The following is a 21,400-nucleotide window of genomic DNA, read 5'->3' on the forward strand; positions in this document are numbered from 1 at the left end:
CGCCGCCCGCTCTCCCCCCGCGCAGTCTCGCAGATGGTCTCGCCCACTCCGGCCGCAGTCCACGTGGGCGAGGGAGCGCGGCGGCGCCGGCCGGCGCGCTTGAGACGCTGCGGGACTGTCCGCCGGGCCGGGCCAGCTTGGCAGCCACCCCCAAACAAACCGAGAGCGTGGGCCTCGCCACAGGTAAAGCGGAGCCGCGGGAGCACGCGGGGCGCGCTCCCGGGGGGGGTCGGGTCCGGACCCACCCGCGTCCAGGCCGCGACCGGGACCTCATGGCCCTTGGGTCTCCGCGGCCCAGTCGGGAGCGATTAGTTTAGTTAAGTATTTTTTTTTCCCTGGCCAACGAGACGAAAACTCAACCATGCTTGTTTGTTAGCTCTTTTTGCGAAGGACGCGGAAGGAAGCCTAGAGTGTCAGCTGGCTTCCTGCGGAAGTTCGCTGTGGGGACTTGTTAAAATGGCCTAGGAGGGGCGTGTGGCATTCACCAGGGGCCCCTGATTACGGAGCCATCTTCCCATCCACCCCTCCCCCCATCTCTTGACTTCAGTTACCAGCCTTACAGAAGTAGAAATCTTGAACTCTGGAAAAACAGGACTTAAGTGACAGTTCCTATACCTAGCGAAGGACTAGAGCAAGAACCTAGTATATGATATTTTAATGGACTTGACAGATCCTTTAGGACTTTTTTCTTTAATCTTCCTGATGGAACCGTGTTAGATTTACTGTGACCACTACGCAGGGCTTTTGTGCACGTCTGCAAATGCCTTACCCGCTTTTGAATACTGAGTAGACAAATGATTTAATCATAGTTGCAATTGATTCATTTCCATCCAACAGACTTTGGAGCAGTGCAAATCCCTGGGCTAATGGGGAATAGTCCCCTGGGAGGGTGGGTCCGGAGATAGGACCCAGCCCTGCTCCCGTGAACGAACAATTCATCAATTGTTAAGAGGTATATACAGCAATGAAATGATGATGTAGGGAGGATACTGCCCTTGTAAATTCAAACAGGATAAACATTAGTTGAATGCAGAAAGGTCTTTTAATGAATATGGCAGAATTGAAAAGTTAATTTCCGCTATATGATAAGAAGAGTATTAATTTGAGCGTGGAAAGGCTTCACGGTGAATGTGGGATTTCAGAAGTTTGCTTTGAAGTAGGATGCAATGTCTAGACAAACTTGAGTCAAAATATTTTAAAGCTGATAGGGACCTTAAGAGTCATATTATTGTATCCATAACCTTTTCAAAAAATGTTATTTAAAGAATAGTTATTGAACCCCCATCATGGGCCAGTTTGCCCACCACCACAAGAAATAGTCTTGTCAACTAGTACAACTGAGGTCTTCTAGCTTTCAGTTTGCTCTCTCATGACCTTGTGTAGAGAATGAATGTTACAGGTTTGAGGGAAAACCTGACTGATTTGGCAGGTCATTTCCTGCCAGAATTTAACAAAAAGCACCTATCCCAGAAGGCTGTTGTGCATACCTATTTCCTCTCTGAAATAATTTCAGAATGATGGTGAGACTTTCACTTTTATAAACTCTTTCAGGAGGCTTCCCTAAACTACAGATCTCTGGGAGGAGGTTAGACCTTCAATATCCGGTCTAATTCTGAGCATAAAACAAGCTGAATTCAAATCTGTAGAAAAATAAAAAAGTTGTATGTTACAACTAATTCAGCAGAATTCAGTTATATATGGATGTCTAATCAATAATAATACTAATGGCTAACATTTGTTTTTTTTTTTTTTTTTTTTTTTTTAAAGATTTTATTTATTTATTTGACAGACACAAGTAGGCAGAGAGGCAGGCAGAGAGAGAGAGGAGGAAGCAGGCTCCCTGCTGAGCAGAGAGCCCGATGCGGGGCTCGATCCCAGGACCCTGGGATCATGACCTGAGCCGAAGGCAGAGGCTTTAACCCACTGAGCCACCCAGGCGCCCCAATGGCTAACATTTGTGGAGGATTTTTCCATATGCTGGATTCCATGCTCTGTGTTTTATGGATTATTTTATTTAACATAAAATTATATGCATCAAATCTAATCTTATAATTAAGCTGTGTAAATATAGTTTCTTCACAATCTTGGAGCTTGAAGTATTAACAGCCTTTCCTTATAAAAATCTTTTTAAAAACAACTGCATTTTTGGTCAAAATATTCATGTATTCTTTACTGGTTGCTTATGTATTTCTGTGCTAGTTTTGACCTTTTGTTTTTGAAGGCTTTTTCTTTTTCTTTTTTTCTACAGCCAAAAAACAGAATTTGACAGAATTGGTTTTGTTCAATTCCCTTTTGAGGAACTGCTTTATCTGAAATAATCAACATGTTCAGCCCTGAGGATTAACCAAGAAACAATCTTCCAGATTAACAGTGATAATAATATTTAGGACAGTGATAATTCACTTAGGACAAAGTAGATTTCTTCTTGTTTGTTATTTTGTGAGTAATGCATAGATGTAAAATTCATTTGCATAATTCAGTGTCTTGATCAACAGTTTGCTTCTTAAATGTCCTACAAACCAAGAATACTTAATTGCATCACCTTATTTCCTTTAAATATTAAACTAACAGAGATGATTGGGTTCAGCTGTAATTTTAATATTAACAGATTTTTTTTTTAAGATTTTATTTATTTATTTGACAGACAGAGATCACAAGTAGGCAGAGAGGCAGGCAGAGAGAGAGGAAGGGAAGCAGGCTCCCTGCTGAGCAGAGAGCCCAATGCGGGGCTCGATCCCAGGACCCCGAGATCATGACCCGAGCCGAAGGCGGAGGCTCCAACCCACTGAGCCACCCAGGCGCCCCCAGATTTTTGTTTTAAATGGTTTTCTTATACCATTGGCTTTGCTTTTTTTCTCATTTTAAAGAATCTTTATTTTTCCAGTTCAAAAGTTCCCGTCTTTTGGTTTGTAACTGGGATTGCCTTGTTTTTGGCTTTTCCTGTGGTTAAGTAACATGGGACTACTCCAGTCATCTAAGTCTCTTAAACATCTTTGAATTAGAAAAAAAGATTTTCCAGTTTATTATTTTGTTGTTTGAATACTGTTCTAAACATTTAAGTCAAATAAGTTTCTCTTTTTTGATGGTAATATATTTCCTTTGTAGGCTACTTTAAGAAAAATGGCTTTGTCAGCCCAACAGATACCCAGATGGTTCAATTCAATTAAATTGAGTAGCTTCATTACAGCTACACAACTTCAAAAACATTTTCTGAGACCAGGAAAAACATTGTTGCATGGCTTTTCTGCTCAGCCACAGATGTCCTCTGACAATTACTTTCTCCAGTGGGGATTCAAGACTTACAGGACTTCCTCCCTATGGAATAGTTCCCAGTCTACAAACTCAAGTAGGCAAGAGATTGGTTCTGCCCAAGGTACTCTGCTTCCTTCCATGAGTGAACAGACACAGAAGACAGAAAAGATACCCAGTTTTGATTCTGAGCTGTCTCTAGAAGGTAATTCTGGACTTGTAGAAGAGTCCCTCTTGCCCCACTTTGGTAGTTTGAGCAGGTCAACGGTTGATAGTCTGTTAGCCCATTTCAAGTCTTACTTTGTACCAAGTAAGACAAAGAACAATGTCTGTTCTATTCATTTACTTACCTGACTGAGAAAAAAAGGTTTGTAGATTACTATATAAAATACTGTGTTCTAGATATACATGTAACAGTTGCTTTCTAAATACTTTATTATTTAAATTATTTATAAAAAAATTTTTCAGGTGGTAATTAGGTTTACTAGGGTATAATTTATCCTAATATAATATTCCTGATTAGGATATAATTTTATCCAAGTAAAATTCATCAGTTTTGAGTGTACAGCTTATGAATTTTGACAAACACATCTAGCAGTGTAACAGCCTCCACAACTTACAAACCCAAAAGAACACAAATAGAGCACCCCAAAAATCTCCTTTGTCACTTTTTAGTCAGTCCTCTCTCTCCTATGCTTCCTATTCTAGGAATATTGCCATGCAAGGAATATTTCACCACAATGAGATAATATTAGGTTAAGTAGAATATAAAAGATAGCAGGGTCAAGGAAGGCAGTGAGGAAAGACTGGCTCTAAGAAATAAGAAAGGGTAGTAATTAGAAGCAAAAAATAGAACAAAAAAAAAATCATAGTCTTGATTCTTTAGCTCAAGGTAGGTTACAGTTACCAGTGTCTCCCATACCACGTTTGGTTTAAAAAAAACAAAATCTCAAAATCAAGGCCCTGCTAGAGAGGGTCATGTCCATAGCGAAGGACTACAGGTGGTAGAAACAGAATCATAGAAGTCCTTTTAAAGCATACTTGAGAATAACTTGGAGGAGAGGGGATTGCATCAAAAGACATTTCAGGATATAATGACTCTAATCATACAAACAAATCAGGCTGGTAGAATATGTTGTACTTTGGGCCACTTTAACAGGCTGGGGTAGAATCTATCTCAAAATGTATTTGAAGGTCAGTTGATCTTTTTAGAGCTCTTACCTGTTGATTAAAAGTGAAATAAAGGAAAGGAATTTAGTGTAGGACCTTCTCCTTACGAATAGAAACGTACCAACAGATAGGTTATCGTGGAGGAATAGTTTCTCTAAACAGTCTTAGCCTTACCTCTCCAAAGGCAGAAAATATGTGAAGGCAGATACTTAGTTCTGCAGTGATCCCAGGCCTTAAAAAGAAGCAAACTAGAGAAGAGGTTTAGCATTGGGCATACAGACTGGAGAGCTGACTGCCTGTCTTTCTACATGGCCGGCCTGGAAGCACTGGATGACCTGCCTCCAGTGTCTCCGTTGCAGCCAGTTTCCGAGGAGGAGGCCATTCAGATTATTGCAGACCCGGCACTGCCCCCAGACACGTACACACTCCGAGACTACGTGGATCATTCTGAGACTCTGCAGAAATTAGTGCTGCTAGGTAAGTCTCAGTAACCTACAAGGACTTATTGAGGGTATCCCTCATTTGCTTTTTTGCCTTGCTTTGTTCAAATCAGCATTTCTAAACTTTTATCAAGATGAATAGAAGTCAAGTAGTGTGAAAAGGCTTCTAGTGAAAAACCATACTCTCTGCTTCATCCTTCCTGACCTTCATGCTGTTCCTCAGAGGTATCTACTTAACTTTTACAGCTCTTTCTGTTTGCAGTTAATCTCTGTTTATGTAACTGTTTATAGTGCTGTTGCTTGCTTCATCGGTTTTAGACATTGGTTGATCTCGTGTATGTACACACACACTTTCCCCCTATTCGGTTTGCCCAGTATAGCGATGGTAAAAATTTTTAGATGAATCCTCAGTCAGCGATGATATTAGGACTGTAAATATTGCTTGTTGCTCTCTGGGATTGTTTTCCTTCCTGTACAACTTTCCATTTTTCCACAGTTGTTAATAATTCTTGTTTTTCCTTTGGTTAGTTTTCTTTATTTCTAGGGCCAAATTTTCCCACATCTTCCAGTAGCCTGTCAGGACAGTGTTTCCTGCTACAAACACTGCCAGATGAGGAATTCCCTCCTTTTCGCTACCACCCACCACCCTTCCTCTTGGAGCCCGTCGTCCCCCTAATGTGGATGGTTTCTATCTAGGCCTGCTCCATAGCTATTTTAGCTTGTTGGCTGGGAGCATGCACTTGGGTCTGGATAGTTGAAGACAGGCAAGGGATCTCACTGCAGACTTTTTACTTAGTCCTGTCCTGTTCAGTCCAATACCCCGTTGGAGCCATCTGCTTCTCTCATCCCTGGGTCTGGCACATCTCTGACTTCATTCTCCCAGATGATAAACCTCCTTTCTCCCAGGGGATTGAGAGGAAGAGGGTAGGTGAGGGATTCTTTCTCAAATTCATCTGCTTCTCTCATTCTCCACTCACAGCTATACTTTACGCTCTCATTTTTCACTGGAAGGTTAGGAGTGTCCTAACTTGATAGTCGTTTTATCAGCAGTTTTGCCTTGATGATCTCTCAAATACCAGTTCTCTTTCTAAAATGCCGATCTGACTATGTCAGTGACCTGCTGGAAATCCTTCAGAAGCTTCCCGGGACGTCAGAGCTCTGCTTAGTCTGGCCCCTGCTTACCTTTTCAGCTCTACTGCTTGCCCCTTCCCTCCTTCGGTTTGGCCAGCTCTGACTACTGGAAAACTTAGTTCAAGTAACTTCTAAAATGTCTTCTAGACATTTTACCCTCCTCTAGACCCTCCTCTAGACCCTCACAATCACCACGGCTTAGTTCCATACTAGCACTAATAACAACATTACAGTTGTCTACTTCCCTGTTCCTGTGCAAGTTACCCAAATGTGCAGGGAATGGCCTTTGTTCTCAAGAAGCTTCAAGTCTTCAGAAGCATCTAAATACACATTTTTAAGAATAGGTGGTCTGCAGGGATGAAAGGGAAAGTGAGAAGTGCTACATAAGACATCCAAATAAGTGTTCTGTGGCTTCAGAGAGGAGAGAAAGATGATATCTGCTACAAAGAGGAGAGCCAGTCACCTTCCTTCTGGAACAGCTTTGCCAGCCTTACGATAGGTGCCATGGCAAATACAAGATAAACAGAAGACATGGCCCCTGCCTTTAAGTAAGTTATAGCATACTTAAGAGTTCTGGAATATATGTTTCAGCCATTCCTTCTTTGTATGTAGATAAGTCAGCAGCACATCTTGGAAGTAACTTAAATGACAGGACCGTGGAGGAGCCTGATTGCCTTGTCAGATAGTGTTTTTGAGGACCCACATGTCCCAGTGCCTGTCTGCTTCTCAGATCTATTTTCCGCCTTTCTCTGCCTGTTCTCTCTCCCAGCAGGTCAGCCTCCATGCACTGGAGCTCCTTTGCCAGCTGGCTCCTGGGCAGCTTCAGCCAGTGGGAGGCACTTGCAGGAGGAGAGGGAAGGCAGGTGGGAGTTTATTTTTCTCCCGTTCCCTCCCTGCATTGGGCCCTGTAACTGCCTCGCTCCATGACAACGGCTCCTACCGAGCACCCCTTTCTTAATAGCTTGCGGTTCCCTCTGGGTCCGGGTAATACTTTCTGCTCCTTGTCTGTTTAGCACTAGGGGAGCCCTTGTTCACGCTGTCACACCACTGTGTAAAGTCCCTTCATTAAAGTTCTTTTGGTTCGCACTTTTTAGGGCACAATCTGCTGCCTGCCAGACCTTGACGGAAATATGTGTAACCATAACTGAATACAGTGGTAATCATCGTAGTTACTGAAGGGATGAAAGCAACTCGGACGGTGTCCACCCAGAAATTAGAGGCGTGGATTACTCATTTTTTATATCCCCAGAGCCTAACAGAAGTGCCTGGTCTGTACTGGGAATTCAGGGACTCTCTTTTCAAGTTAAAGAAATCTTGAGTAAGCACAAGTGATTTGTGCTGGCAGCGGTGCGCTCTCCTGATGAGATTCTGCTCTCCGATAGCTGTTAAAAAGGCAGCTTTTCAGGATTTCTGTTTGAGCGCAGTTGGGGTGTGACGGCTCATGCCGAGCAGGGCACTGCAGCACATGTCAGCTTAACAGGAAGTGAAATTCCAAGTCCGGACCCTGTGTGTTATTTTTAAAACACCCTTTCCCACATTTATCACAAAGATTGGGAACTAGTTTCCTTCTGATTTATGTATCTATCCATCAAGGACTATAAGAGAAGGAACACTCACCTTCTCTACATACCCATTTCCACTTTCCAGAGGTAACCCTATCACCAGTTTGTTGAATAGCTTTCCCCACCTTTTTCTGTGCATATATACTTATTACAGAAAGCCATACATGGTTTTTACGTTTGTATGCAGTCAAGCTTAATAACTGACAAACGGTTTTCTTCTAGTAGTTTTGGAGTTAGTACACATTTAGAGGCTTAATGTTTCTGAAATTTTGTTTCAGATATAGAAGGAATTTTTTTTATTTAAGTAAAATTGACATGTTATATAGTTTCAGATACACAACATAGTGATTCAATAGTTCTGTACATTACATCATGCTCACCATGATAAGCGTAGTAATTGAAACAATTATTTTTCAAATGTATAGCTAGTGGTCCTCTTATATTGTAATGAATGTGTATCTTTTCACCATTAATTTGAAATGCCATTATTATTATATGCTAATTTTTTATTTTATTCATTTAGTTGATCCTGGATCTGTTTCTGGTCTTCATTCTATGTCTTTGTGTAATCTGGTTTCATAGTCATAATCATCTTAAATCAGTGCCTGTTTAATATCAAGAAATTTGGGTTTGTGGGGCACCTGGGTGGCTCAATGGGTTAAAGCCTCTGCCTTCGGCTCAGGTCATGATCCCAGGGTCCTGGGATCGAGCCCCACGTCGGGCACTCTGCTTAGCAGGGAGCCTGTTTCCTCCTCTCTCTCTGCCTGCCTCTCTGCCTACTTGTGATCTCTGTTTGTCCAATAAATAAATAAAATCTTAAAAAAAAAAAGAAATTTGGGTTTAGAATTATGTTTTGATGATAATAGATGGATATAATAATGTAAGAAATTATAATTTACTTTTCTCATTACCATTAAAGAAAGAGTGGTTTTATTTAATTGCTTTTATACTTAAGACTTGAAAGCTGCATCTGGAAATCAGTTTGAGAGTTATTTTTCATGTGAAGAAATATTTTTAGGAATATAAAATTTAAGTCTAACCTTTAGGTTTTAGATTATCTTCAAATGTTTACAGGTAAAGAATACGCCTTTCCTGTTCATGGTTATTTTTTTAATCAGATGAAAGGGGGAAAAGTGAGAGAATAAAACACTCAGTTTTGGGGCACCTGGTTGACTCAGTTGGTTAAGCAACTGCCTTCGGCTTAGGTCATGATCCTGGAGTCCCGGGATCGAGTCCCGGGATCGAATCCCACATCAGGCTTCCTGCTCGGCAGGGAGTCTGCTTCTCCCTCTGACCTCTCCCTTCTCATACTCACTTTCTCATTCTCTCTCTCTCAAATAAATAAATAAAATATATTTTTTTAAAAATGCTCAGTTTTAATGAGAATTTTGAATTACAGGTTACTTTGATTCCCTGCCTAAATTAACTTTGCCATCTAATTATATCCATAACCAGAGAATACTTTAAGAACTTGCTTTCTTCCTCTTTCTTTCTCCTGTGCCTTGTCTCATTTACTTAGACTTTCTAAGATTATAAGACTATCTGAAGGTCAAAGTTTCTATACTTTTTGCTTTGTTGTCTGTATAGGCTCACCTGTTCTCACACACACATTTCTTGAGGTCCTTCAAGGTACTTGTCTCCACGCTGAAAACCTGGAGATTACAATGAGTGAGACATAGGGTTATTTTTATTTCCCCACCCGGAGGAGATCATAAACACATTTTGAAAATAATGCTTATAACTAAGGAAATGACAAATGTCAAAGAAAGTAACAATTTATTTGAAGGGGTTTTTTACACTGTAGAATTACCAGTTAAGCAATTACTGTGGAGATCCCTTGGAGCTCATAGGCATCCTTCAAACAATATTCAAGAAACCATAGATAAAAATGATGATCCTAGCTAGGTCAGTATGACTTGGTGAATTTGTTTTGGGCAGAAATTTAGCCCCAAATAAATTGTTTTTCTCTATATGTGACTTTGACAGAAGTACTACGTTTTCATTTTAATGTAATTTTATTTCTTCAACTAGTTTAGTTTAAATATGTTTAGAAGTTTCTGTTGGCCTATCTCAGTTCTGTTTTGGACAGGTTGTTGATCTTCTCCAGTAATTCCTTGTATTTTTATGTATGAAGTTTAACGAGCTAGCTAAACAGTTATCTTCAAGCACTATTTGTAATTTATTATAGGAGTGGATCTCTCAAAGATAGAAAAACATCACGATGCAGCCAACCTCCTTCTGAGACTGGATTTTGAAAAAGACATTAAGCAAATACTCATGTTTCTTAAGGATTTGGGTATAGAGGATAACCAGCTGGGAACATACCTGACTAAAAACTATGCTATTTTCTCTGAAGACCTTGAAAATCTTAAGACCAGGTAGGACTTTTACAGTGATTTCCACATAATCCAAGAAGTGGTTATGAAGGAAATGTATGTGTAAGTTATTTTTAAATCTTAACTGTATAAGAATCTGCTGATAATATGAAAGTTTGTTGTTGTCATGGACTTTCTTTGATCAAGATTAAGTATCTAAAACAGTTCTTTTATTTGACTTCTCATTTTATGTGTTCAACTTACTGCTGAGTCAATACTTAAAGGGTTCTCTTCAGAAACTGAAATAAAAATTTTTTTCATCCATTAACAAATGGCTAGATTACTGACAGTGAACTTAAGAGTCATGAAAACCTGAACTTTTGTGGGTTGTTTTAATTTCTGGGCAATTTTTTTTTCTTATTTATTTATTTATTTGACAGAGAGAGAGAGATCACAAGGAGGCAGAAAGGCAGGCAGAGAGAGAGGAAGGGAAGCAGGCTCCCTGCGGAGCAGAAAGCCCGATGCAGGGCTCGATCCCAGGACCCTGGAATCATGACCTGAGCCGAAGGCAGAGGCTTTAACCCACTGAGCCACCCATGCGCCCCAATTTCTGGGCAATTTTTGTTGGTAGACATCTGACGTCCTCTTGGCTCATTACTCTATAATTTGCTTAATCATTTCCGTAAGTTGGCTATTTTGGTTGTTCCTTTTTCTTCTTCTTTAAAAAGCACTTCGATAAACATCTTTGTACTTCATTCAGCATTCAAAGAATTTATTAAATCTGTGAGAATCAATACAGTGAGATGAGATTATATTGATCTGTGACATAAGAATCCTGCTAGGCATTGGGAACACCAAAGAGAACAAGACAGAGCCCCTGTCCCTAAGTTCACCTTTTGAATTTATCATCCTCCCTACTTCTCACCTCTATTCCCAGACTGACTGAATGGGAGCATGGTTCACCTTGTTGACCAAATCAGAAATGTTGGTAGTAATTTTGGCTTCTCTTCTTTTAGTATCCACAGCTAATAAATCACCTACCAATTTTTTTTTTTTAATTTCTCAAATCGGTCAATACATTTCTCTTAATCTTCACTGTGAAGATCACCTTGGGTCCCCATTTCACAAGAAGATGGCTTTAACAGTTTCCTAACTGGTCTGCCTCTAGTCTTCACCCCCAGATTCTTCTTATACTGATGGTGAGCCTTACTGCATTTCAGAGGATTTTACAGTTCCTTGAACAACATCAGAACCCAATGCCTTGTCTGAATTAGTGAAAAAAAACTAAACAAGAAACTGATTCCTTGTGTTGAACAATTTGAACTCCTGTATATGCAAGGCCCTGAGCTAGACTTGAACCACAAAAGATAGATACGCACACCCTCTCTCTTTATGGGACTTACCTTCTGGTATAATATAGACAGACTATTACAGGGGAGAGAACAAATGATTCCAGGGAACTCAGTCTGTCATATCCAGTTCTGCTTCTTCTGTCTGGAACACTGATCCCTTTCCATTCAAAAACCAGTTTGCCCTATTGTTCAAGATTTATTCAAAGGAAGTGTGCATACCAGGAGGTGGGGGATTATTGGGAGCCATTTCAGAGACTGCCTACTCTGCTAATATTTTTTTTAATTGAGTATAGTTGACATGCAATGCTACATTAGTTCCAGGTGTACAAAGGAGTGATTGAACAAGTCTCTGCAAGGCTATCTGTTATGCTACGCTCACCACAAGTGTAGATACCATCTGTCACCATACAGCACTATTTCAGTACCATTGACTACTTCACTACTACTATTAATATCCCCATTTTCCAGGGGACGCACAGAAAGGCTTAATAATTTGTCCAAGATGACGTGGATGGTGTACATGACGGAGCTGGGATTCAGGCCCAGTTAGACTAACTGCAGAGTTCGGGGTACTGCACCACGCTGTCTCCCTACTCTTAATCCTGTAATGGAAACCTAAGTTGAAGGGAAGCTGAAGTTACTTGCTAAAGATCACACACAGGCTCCTAACAACGACAGGATATTCCCTCATAGACAGCATAGTCTAATGGTTCCTAAGCCTGGCCGACTCAAACTCTGGAACGTTGTTTTAATTGCTTGCAATTTTTAATAGGTTTATCCACATACAGCAAAAAATAAGCTTCTACTGTAAGAGGCAAGAGTATTATAATCTTTACTTAATTGAATTTAGCTTTTCTTCTGGTATGTACAGTAGTCTTATTTTCTAGGATTTCTGTAATAGCATTGATTTCATATACTTATTTTCCTTTGAATGAAGAAAATTTCAAATGTATAAAAAAGTTACTTGGTTCTTTGTAAGGTTATTCAAAAGAATAATCTGCATTTAATTATTTAAAAATTTTTTGACTGGGCCTTATATCTTAATTTTTTATTAGAAAAATTATGACAGGAGCACCTGGGTGGCTCAGTCGTTAACTATCTGCCTTCGGCTCAGGTCATGATCCCAGGGTCCTGGAATCGAGCCCCACATCAGGCTCCCTGTTCCGTGGGAAAGCCTGCCTCTCCCTCTCCCACTCCCCCTGCTTGTGTTCCCTCTCTTGCTGTCTCTCTTTCTCAGTTAAAAAAATAAAATCTTAAAAAAAATTATCAGAAGGTAGCAACAGTTTTGACAAAGTTTTAGTCAAATATTGATTTTTGCTCTGACCCAAAAAAAGGGTCAGGGGAGGAAAAAGTAATCCTCTTTCCCACCTACTCCTTCCTATCCCTCATCAACTTTCTGAGACCAACTGTGGAGGCAGCAACTATGATCAGGTTTTTTGTTTGACCTAAGAATGTTCTATCATATGCAAGCATATGTGTAAATGTGTGTACAAATACACATGAACACATGTACATACAACCTGGTAGCATTTATACATACTATTCTGCTCTCCACTTTCTTACCTTAACTGTATGTTAGAGAGTTTTGTAAGGACTTCTTCTTCTTCTTCTTTTTAATGCTTGTATAGTTCATACTGTGGATTGTCCAGTCCCTCATGACAAACATGCTGGGGTGTTTCCAGTCACTACTATCATAATGAGGCTGCAGTGACTCTCCGTGTGTGTTTGTGTGTGTGTGTGTGTGTGTGTGTGTGTGTGTGTGTGTGTGTGTGTGTGTGAAATACATATATTTATCATATATATCTCACATACTGCTATGTATCTGTAGGACAGATTTCTAGGAGTGGAATTGCTAGGTGAAAGGGTATGAGCATTTACAATCTTATAGATACCGACAAGTTGTCCTTTGTAAGGTTATTTTCCAGTTTAGGCTCCCACCAGCATCGTACAGAAGTGCCAGTTTCTCTGTTGCCCTCACTAATAACAGAGTCATCAGAATTTATGGTTTCAGTTCATTTTATAGATTAAAAACAATGCCTCAAAAACCAACCGAACAAACAAAAACATAATGCTTCAGTGTTGTTTCAGAAATAACATTTGGAGGGTCTTTTCCAATGCTGAATTTCTATCTACATGGCCTTTTCTATAAATCACCTTTATCCTTTGCCATTTTAAAATTAAAATATTTTTCTTTCTTTTGTAAGCATTCTTATATATTTTAACAAAATTAGTTATTTCTCTGTGACATGTTGTAAATACTGAACACTTGTTTTGACTTTGTCAGTGGTTGGAGGAGGTTGCCTTGCATTTTAAATTTTTATATAGTTAAATTTATTGGTCTTTTCTCTCATGTCCTCTAAGGGAGTCCCTTAAAGGAGTAGTAGTCACTTATAAAATATAAGCTCTGGTGGTACATGGTATAGAAATATTATAGGCCTTCAGTGTAGGCATGCCTGAGTTCACATCTCAGCTTGGTCGTTAATTAGCTGGTGGTCTAAGAGGAGTTATGTAACTTCTCTGAATCTGTATTTTTTTCATATACAATGTAGAAAATTTACCTGGTTCACAGGTTATTGTTTTTGTTTTTGTTTTTCTGGTAAGAATTAAACAAGACAATGTCCTTGTATATTTTAGACATTTAATAAAACTGCCTTTTACTATGTTTATAAGGTTTTAAAAACCAATAATGTTATTTCATAGTCAAACTTTCTATTTTACTACCTTATTTTGGTTCCCAGAAACTTAGCAGGAAATTTCTCAGTTGTTAACAAAAGGCGTATTGAAAATCATAGTAAAAATTATTGACGAATATACATACTCAGTAAATTTGCTAAACTAAAAAATTGCCCTCTCCATTTCAGCCAGGCTTGAGGGTGTTTATAAAAAGAGTTTGGAATCTCTTATTTTCTAATTTGTGGATTTTTTTTGTTCTAAGCAAAAAATTCTTAAACAGAAGCTATTTTTTTTTTCTACCAAGTAATAAAATGAGTCAGATTAACTGAAAAGAGAACCTATTCGTAGATTTCAGAATTATTTGGTTTCTAAGTAGAAATGGGAACCATTCTAGAGTTGGTTGGGTGCTTGTTTTGCTTTAACCATATTTGGGCCATTACTATAGAATGTTTTTACTTATCCTTTTTTTGTTTGTTACTTTGGAAAGGAGCATGACTTTAGTAAATGTTAATCATATGTACATATACTTTTTGTTTGTTTCTCTAGAGTGGCTTATCTGCAGTCAAAAAATTTCAGTAAGGCACATATTGCACAGATGGTTAGAAATGCGCCGTTTTTGCTGAGTTTTTCAGTGGAAAGATTGGATAACAGATTGGGATTTTTTCAGAAAGAACTTGAACTTAGCGTGAAGAAGGTAAAGAAAACAGGAGAATTTATATTTTTCCATGTGTGCTCCATTTAGTAATTTAAATCTCACGTTTCTCACAGATCCCTGGCCCATATGAATTCTATAAATGCTTTGTATTTTTGTATAAGAATGAATTACCCTACTAGGTCAAATATATAACTGTATCATTTTATAATATTCCATCAAGTTGGTGCCTCAAGTTTTGTTTTCAGTATTTGTTTTTTCCTCAAACAGTTTTAAGTTTATGTATTTTCAGGGTTCCTAGCATCTTTCAGAATTGCTCATATTTTGTGTTTTAGATTTGTGTTCCTAATAATGGCTTGCTTTCCCAAACTAGTTGAATGTACATGTATAGTAATAATAGGGTTTTTTTTAATAACTATAGACTAGAGACCTGGTAGTTCGTCTCCCAAGGCTACTAACTGGAAGTCTGGAGCCCGTGAAAGAAAACATGAAGGTAGGTCAACTTTAAGATTTTCAGAAATCAGCTTCTTTCTTTAAGTGCTTAAGAGGATAGATTTTGCTACTGTCTTCTTAAAGAACACTAGATTGTGAAAGAAGTTATTTCTGGAAAGATGGACCTAGGAAATAAATAAATATCAAGCAAGCAGTTTATTTTAGTTAGTATGTTCATGTGTTGAGCAGGTGTTAGGTGTGGAAATCACCTTGTAGACACCGATACCAGTAATCCTGAAGTAATGCATTAGGTATGTGGGCGATGTGTGGGAACCGCGTCTGTTACCCAGTGTGAGATCCTGGCTTTATGTCACCTCGGTGGGAGAGGAGATTTAGAGGTTGGATCCAGAAGACCTGAGAAGAGACTAGTGGCCAGCACATTGCTCTCCTTAGAACTGTGCCCACTGCCCGCTCTAGTTCCCTCACAGGATGTACCAGACACTTGTTACTGTCCTTCCTCCAAGAGAATAGTATAAAGCCAAAGGCAGCTGACTAGTTAGTATACAAAGCTGTAGTGGTATTTGAAATTATGATAGAAGGCCTGTTTTTCTGAGGTGCTTGAAGTATTTCATGTCCAATTGTTGAAGAAGTTTTTGTTGAGCATCTGGCTGTGCACTGTGCTCTTGTGGGTCTTATCATCCAGCGGGGGCACAGCGTGCGGAGTGGTGAGAGCAGTGGATTGGTAGGGGAGCAGAGACCAAACTACGCATTTGGGTGTTTAGTTTTACCATCTTTGTCTGGAATTTTGACATGTTTTTCCAGATAACATGTATGTAAGTGTTCTTGGGAGCAGAGGCTCAGAAAACATGCTGACAGTCTTAACGGCTGGTCTGTGGTGTAGGGCCCATACAGATAGCCCGACCAGGCCTTCCACGTCCACCATCATTCTGTTTCATCGTTAATGATAGCTCCTTTTGGTGATCTTCATGATGATCACCATGCTACGAGAGTTCATCTCAGGAGAGGGACTTGAAATTCAAGTTACTCCAGAAGCACTGGGGTGCCCATTGGGACCCTTGAGGGCACTGGCATAGCCCTCTCCAAATTTTAAAGTCCTCATTCCAATTTTGAAAGAATCAGTGTGTTCTCTGGCATATTACCAAAATAACTGTTTCCATTTGTGATTCAAGTAACTCTACTTTCTTGTAGGTTTATCGTCTTGAACTAGGTTTTAAACGTAATGAAATCCAACATATGATCACCAAAGTCCCAAAGATGTTGACTGCAAATAAAAGGAAACTGACCGAGACTTTTGACTACGTGCACAATGTGATGAATATTCCCCACCACCTCATTGTCAGGTTCCCACAGGTAACAGGTGCATGGCTCTCTCTGGGAGCTCTCATTGCCCTTCATCCAGAACTGCTCTCTATGGGCATCATGCTGTTCCACTGAGAAAATGACTTGCTATTTGGGAAGGAACTGGACCAAAGATAGTCTGGTTCTGAGGCTGACAGTTGTAGTAAGGTTGTATTTCTTTTGCCCATCTTTTAAATCAAGAACACATCTAGCAGACGAAGTTGAGGGATCACTTGTGAAAAGTTCACAACTTCTAGGGCACACGTGTACATCTCCGTCAGAGACACAAGTGTTGAGTCTGTTGCCTGATAGTTGTTACCTACTGCTCATCCTGCCTATTGGAATGTAACATATTCCCAATTGTGTTTTTCTCCATTTAAATTTGAAATACATCACTTCCCTTAAAGGTCCTTTCAATTCTATTTGTACTTTTTATTCACAGTCTATCTATATCCATTCGTTAGGGCTGCCTGGGTGGCTCAGTTGGTTAAAGTGTCCGACTCTTGGTTTTTGGCTCAAGTCATCATCTCATGGGTCCTGAGAGTGAGCCCCACTGGGCTCTGCAGTCAGCAGGGAGTTTGCTTGGGATTCTCTCCTTCTGTCCCCCCCCCCCCCCATCACAGTCCTCTCACTGTCTCTCAAATGAATAAATAAATCTTTTAAAATAAATAAATAAAACCATGAGTTAATGAGCCATATTGTAATGATCTCCTACAAAGGCATGAAACAGTTCGTTTGCCATTGTGCCAAGCCACATTTATATTTTCCAAGCTCATCAGACTTTGCTGTTCTTTAGCAAGTGACATTATCCGCTTGTTCACAATATGTTAATTCTTTGAAAGCAGAGATCCTGTCTGATTTATACACTGCTGGATTTCCAGTGCCTAGAACTATACTGGCACATTTAGTAGATATTTGCTGAACAAATGAATGATTGAATTTCATCAAAGTCATCTTTTCTTTCCTGTTTGCCATGTGAATAGACATTCCATATTCACTGGATAAATGAAAGATTGAATTTCATTAGAGTGATCCCCCTACTCTGTTTGCTACATGTGTTCTTGATATACAGATAGGCAAAAGAAATACGACTTTAATATAACTCAGAACTAGATTGAATTTGGTACAGTTCCTTCATAAATAGCAATGTTTATTTACCTATCATACTTCACTATGAATAGGCCCTTAATAGAGAGTTTTTCTGTTTCATTAAATGTATATGTATTCGTTATTAAAAGTGCAGTGGTACAGATGTGGCTTTTTGGAACAATTGTAAAGTAAGCGGTCTTCAACTAAAAAGCAGTAACAATTAGTTTTCCTCTGGGTTGTTAGATAATTCAGCGACAGAGCATGATAAAATAATCTGATTTGGGGATACAAAAATCAATCAGACATGGTCTGTATTCTTGTGGGATTTGTAATCTAGTGTGGGAGACAAGTTTCTAAAATGTAATTGATTTACATAATGTTAGAGTCTTAACCAGATAGACTTAGTTAAGTCTAAGTCTACCTTAACCTAGACTTAGATAAGTCTTAACCTTATAGAGCTTATTAATTTAATTTAGAAGAGGTAGGAAAAAATCATAGAAATAATGGAAGCTACTAAGTGATCACTGTGTACTAGCTCTGCCTTTACTGCTTTACTTGTATTAATTCACTTAAATCCTCACAACCACCATATGAGATGGGTACTATTATTATCCTGATTTTACAAGTGAAGAAAACATAAAAGGATTGTCCAAAGGTTACCCAGGTAACAAGAGACAAAGCCAAGATTAGAACTTGTCAGTTGAGTTTAAAAATCCATGCTCTAGGGCGCCTGGGTGGCTCAGTGGGTTGAGCCACTGCCTTCGGCTCAGGTCATGATCTCGGGGTCCTGGGATCGAGTCCCACATCGGACTCTCTGCTCAGCATGGAGCCTGCTCCCCTCTCCCTCTCTCTGCCTGCCTCTCTGCCTACTTGTGATCTCTCTCTGTCAAATAAATAAATAAAATCTTAAAAAAAAAAAAAGGTAAAATAATAACAATAATAATAATAATAATAATAAAAAATAAAAATCCATGCTCTAAACAAGGATATGCTACCACTCTAAGAACCGACATTGGAGTGGTCAGTAGAATGAGTGGGGTCTCAAAGATGGACAGAAACTTTCTAAATAGAGGAAACTATAAACTTGACCAGATGGATCAAAATCATTTCTTTTATTTTATTTTATTTTATTTTTTTTTTAGTTATTTATTGGACAGACAGAGATCACAAGTAGGCAGAGAGACAGGCAGAGAGAGAGAGAGGAGGAAACAGGCTCCCTGCTGAGCAGAGAGCCCTATGTGGGGCTCGATCCCAGGACCCTGGGATCATGACCTGAGCCGAAGGCAGAGGCTTTAACCCACTGAGCCACCCAGGTGCCCCTCATTTCTTTTAGAAACACAGACTCTTAGGCACCCCAAACCCTAGCTTCTGGGAAGCCCAGTTATAGAACTGTGACTTCCTTATTGGGATTCTCAGACTTGTAGGGGTCTGGCTAATATTATAAAAAAAAAAAAAAAAAAAAAACTAATGGAAAAATACATTAACTGACAGGACTGTGGGGCAACTGATAGAATTTAAATTTTTGGCTGGTGCTTCAAAAACTTAGTGGTATGAAATGAATTTTCTCTTGCAAATAACAATTCTGGTTGGCCTGTTTCTGACTCCTTTTTAAAGTTGCTGCCGCTCATGATACCCTTAGGAGTTTTAACCCCAAGACGGGTAAGACATGCTTTTTCCCTAGTTGCTCCCCTAGGGGCCTGCCCTGGTTCATTTTATTCTGAAATGAATGTCAGAGGGAGCAGGTGGGAATTTTACCAAAATAAGGAAGCTTCACAGATTGGGAAATCTTGCAAACTTTTTGGTGCCAATAGACCTTGATTTCTAACTTTGGTTCTCAAATTCGGCAGTCATTAGAATCACCTGGAGAACCTGTGGGCCCCATTCAAAATTTCCGATTGAGTATTTTGGGGGCAGGGCCTGAGGATTTGCTGTCTTAACATCTCCTCCATCTGGATTAGCCAATGTTCTTTGCCTACAATATAGCCCTTAATTACTTTATAATTGTTCTGTTCTTTTTAATCATAATTTCTTAGCAGAAGCTTTATCATAGTTACAGAGCATGTGGTCAATGCTTTATAGTTGTTAGCCTAATTAAAATTTTTAGCCAAATAAACATTTTAATAGTTCATCTTTCAGTGCACAATGTTTTTGTTAAAAACTTTTTTTTTTATTTTTTAGGTATTTAATACAAGGTTGTTTAAAGTCAAAGAAAGGCATTTGTTTCTTACCTATTTAGGAAGAGCACAATATGATCCAGTAAAACCTAACTACATCTCTTTGGACAAGTTAGTGTCTGTACCTGATGAGATATTTTGTGAAGAGATTGCCAAAGCCTCAGTACAAGACTTTGAAAAATTCTTAAAAACTCTCTAGTTTTTGATGAATGTTAAGATATAATAATGTAAAATGAATGTATATATGAATGAATGATACATATTTTTAAATAAATGCCTCAGGCCTCCACTGATCCTGGAAACAATTTCTTAATATTGTGAATTTGGGTATGCTTGTGGCAGATCTTTCTTACAAGTTCCTAGTGACTTGGGGCGCCTGGGTGGCTCAGTGGGTTAAAGCCTCTGCTTTCAGCTCAGGTCATGGTCCCAGGATCCTGGGATCGAGCCCCGCATCAGGCTCTCTGCTCACCAGGGAGCCTGCTTCCCTCTCTCTCTGCCTGCCTCTCTGCCTACTCGTTATCTCTGTCTGTCAAATAAATAAAATCTTTAAAAACAAAAAAAAAACAAGTTCCTAGTGACTTAATTTTTCTTCAGCTTGACCATTTCCTTCCTTCTCAAGGAGGACAAAACTTAAACCACAGCAAGTGAGAGAAGGAGTCACTTTCCTGTGGGTGGGCACACTGTCCTGCTGGTGAGGATGAGGACAGAGGTTTCCCTCTGTAGTTTCAGGCCTTCTAAAGTGGTTTCGTCACAAGACCTCTTTATTTGCTTTGAAAGCTTATGAGTTTCTGGAGCATCCTGTATTATTATTTACCTAATAGTTACTGTCCATGTAGATTATGCTACAAAATGCATTCCATTTTGGATGATCTGTACTGTATCTTCCTGAGCATAGATACTCAGAGTTGCTCACAGTTGGCTACTGAGAATCGGGAAAAGAAAAGGGATTGGGGGGGCAGGGGGCTGGGCAGCAGTGTGAAGATAAATAAAGGGCAATGAGATATAGCAAACAGTCATAACAAACCTCTGACTTATTGCCAGTATGCAAAGATACACAGCATGAACTGATACAGACTTGTAATCCTGGGCCATTTAGACATGTAATCCTGGGCCAATAATTTAACCTCTGGGTCAGATCCTTATTTGTAAAACAAGGCCTTGTGACTTCAGCTATCTGCCTTGGGATCACAAGCTTGGGTGGGTAGTTAACAGTGGTGGCTTCCAGTGAACCACCCCAGTGTTTGTACTCCTTGTCCCCTTCCACATTGACTCTGGGCCAATGGGATCTGGTCCCTGAAACATTATCAAGTAGAGGCTAGATACGTTCTTGCACATTGAGACTTGTCCTCTTGAAACATTTGCTGTCAGAACCCTGAGCCACTACGTAAAGAGGTCGGGTGACCCTCAGAGAAATGAGGTGGAGAGAAAGAGGTGCCTGGCCAGACCTCAGCTATTCCAGCCATCCCAACGGAGCACCAGACAGGTGGGGGAAGAAGCTATCTTAGACATTTCAGCCTCAGCAGATACAACAACATGGAGCAGATCTATCCAGCTGAATTCAGAACTGGGACAAAAAAGTGTTTTAAAACACTAACCGGGGGTAGTTTGTTGTACACTGGGGTTCTGTGGTGTGCTGTAGGTTGGGAAGCCTCATAAACTGAATCTGTAATTGGTCAGGGTCTTCCTGTTAGGTATTTTATTCATTTGCCCAACAGACATTTGAGTTCCTAAAATGCAGTGGTGAGTGTGACATAGATACGGGCCTAATAATGGATGAGATCAATACACAGGAAACAAGATTC

General features: G+C 39.6%; 1 protein-coding gene across 5 annotated transcripts; it reads left to right on the forward strand.

Moving 5' to 3' along the window:
* The first annotated feature begins 62 nt into the window (after nt 1-62).
* Nucleotides 63-20,146, forward strand: MTERF3 (mitochondrial transcription termination factor 3). 5 transcript variants are annotated; one of them, XM_080800281.1, is made up of 9 exons: nt 66-183; nt 2,249-2,439; nt 3,106-3,454; nt 4,744-4,896; nt 9,741-9,930; nt 14,439-14,586; nt 14,966-15,037; nt 16,186-16,347; nt 19,603-20,146. In XM_080800281.1, the coding sequence occupies exons 3-9, from the start codon at nt 3,121-3,123 to the stop codon at nt 19,795-19,797; spliced, it is 1,254 nt and encodes a 417-aa protein (XP_080656407.1). In that variant the 5' UTR covers nt 66-183; nt 2,249-2,439; nt 3,106-3,120; the 3' UTR covers nt 19,798-20,146. The 5 variants fall into 5 exon arrangements, with proteins under 5 accessions (XP_080656406.1, XP_080656409.1, XP_080656410.1 ...); XM_080800280.1 differs by lacking the exon at nt 2,249-2,439 and having other exon boundaries at nt 63-183; XM_080800283.1 differs by lacking the exons at nt 2,249-2,439; nt 19,603-20,146 and having other exon boundaries at nt 63-183; nt 16,186-16,969.
* The last annotated feature ends 1,254 nt before the right edge of the window (nt 20,147-21,400 follow it).

The sequence above is a fragment of the Martes martes genome (genome assembly GCF_963455335.1).
Source record: "Martes martes genome assembly, chromosome: 4".
NCBI lineage: Eukaryota > Metazoa > Chordata > Mammalia > Carnivora > Mustelidae > Martes > Martes martes.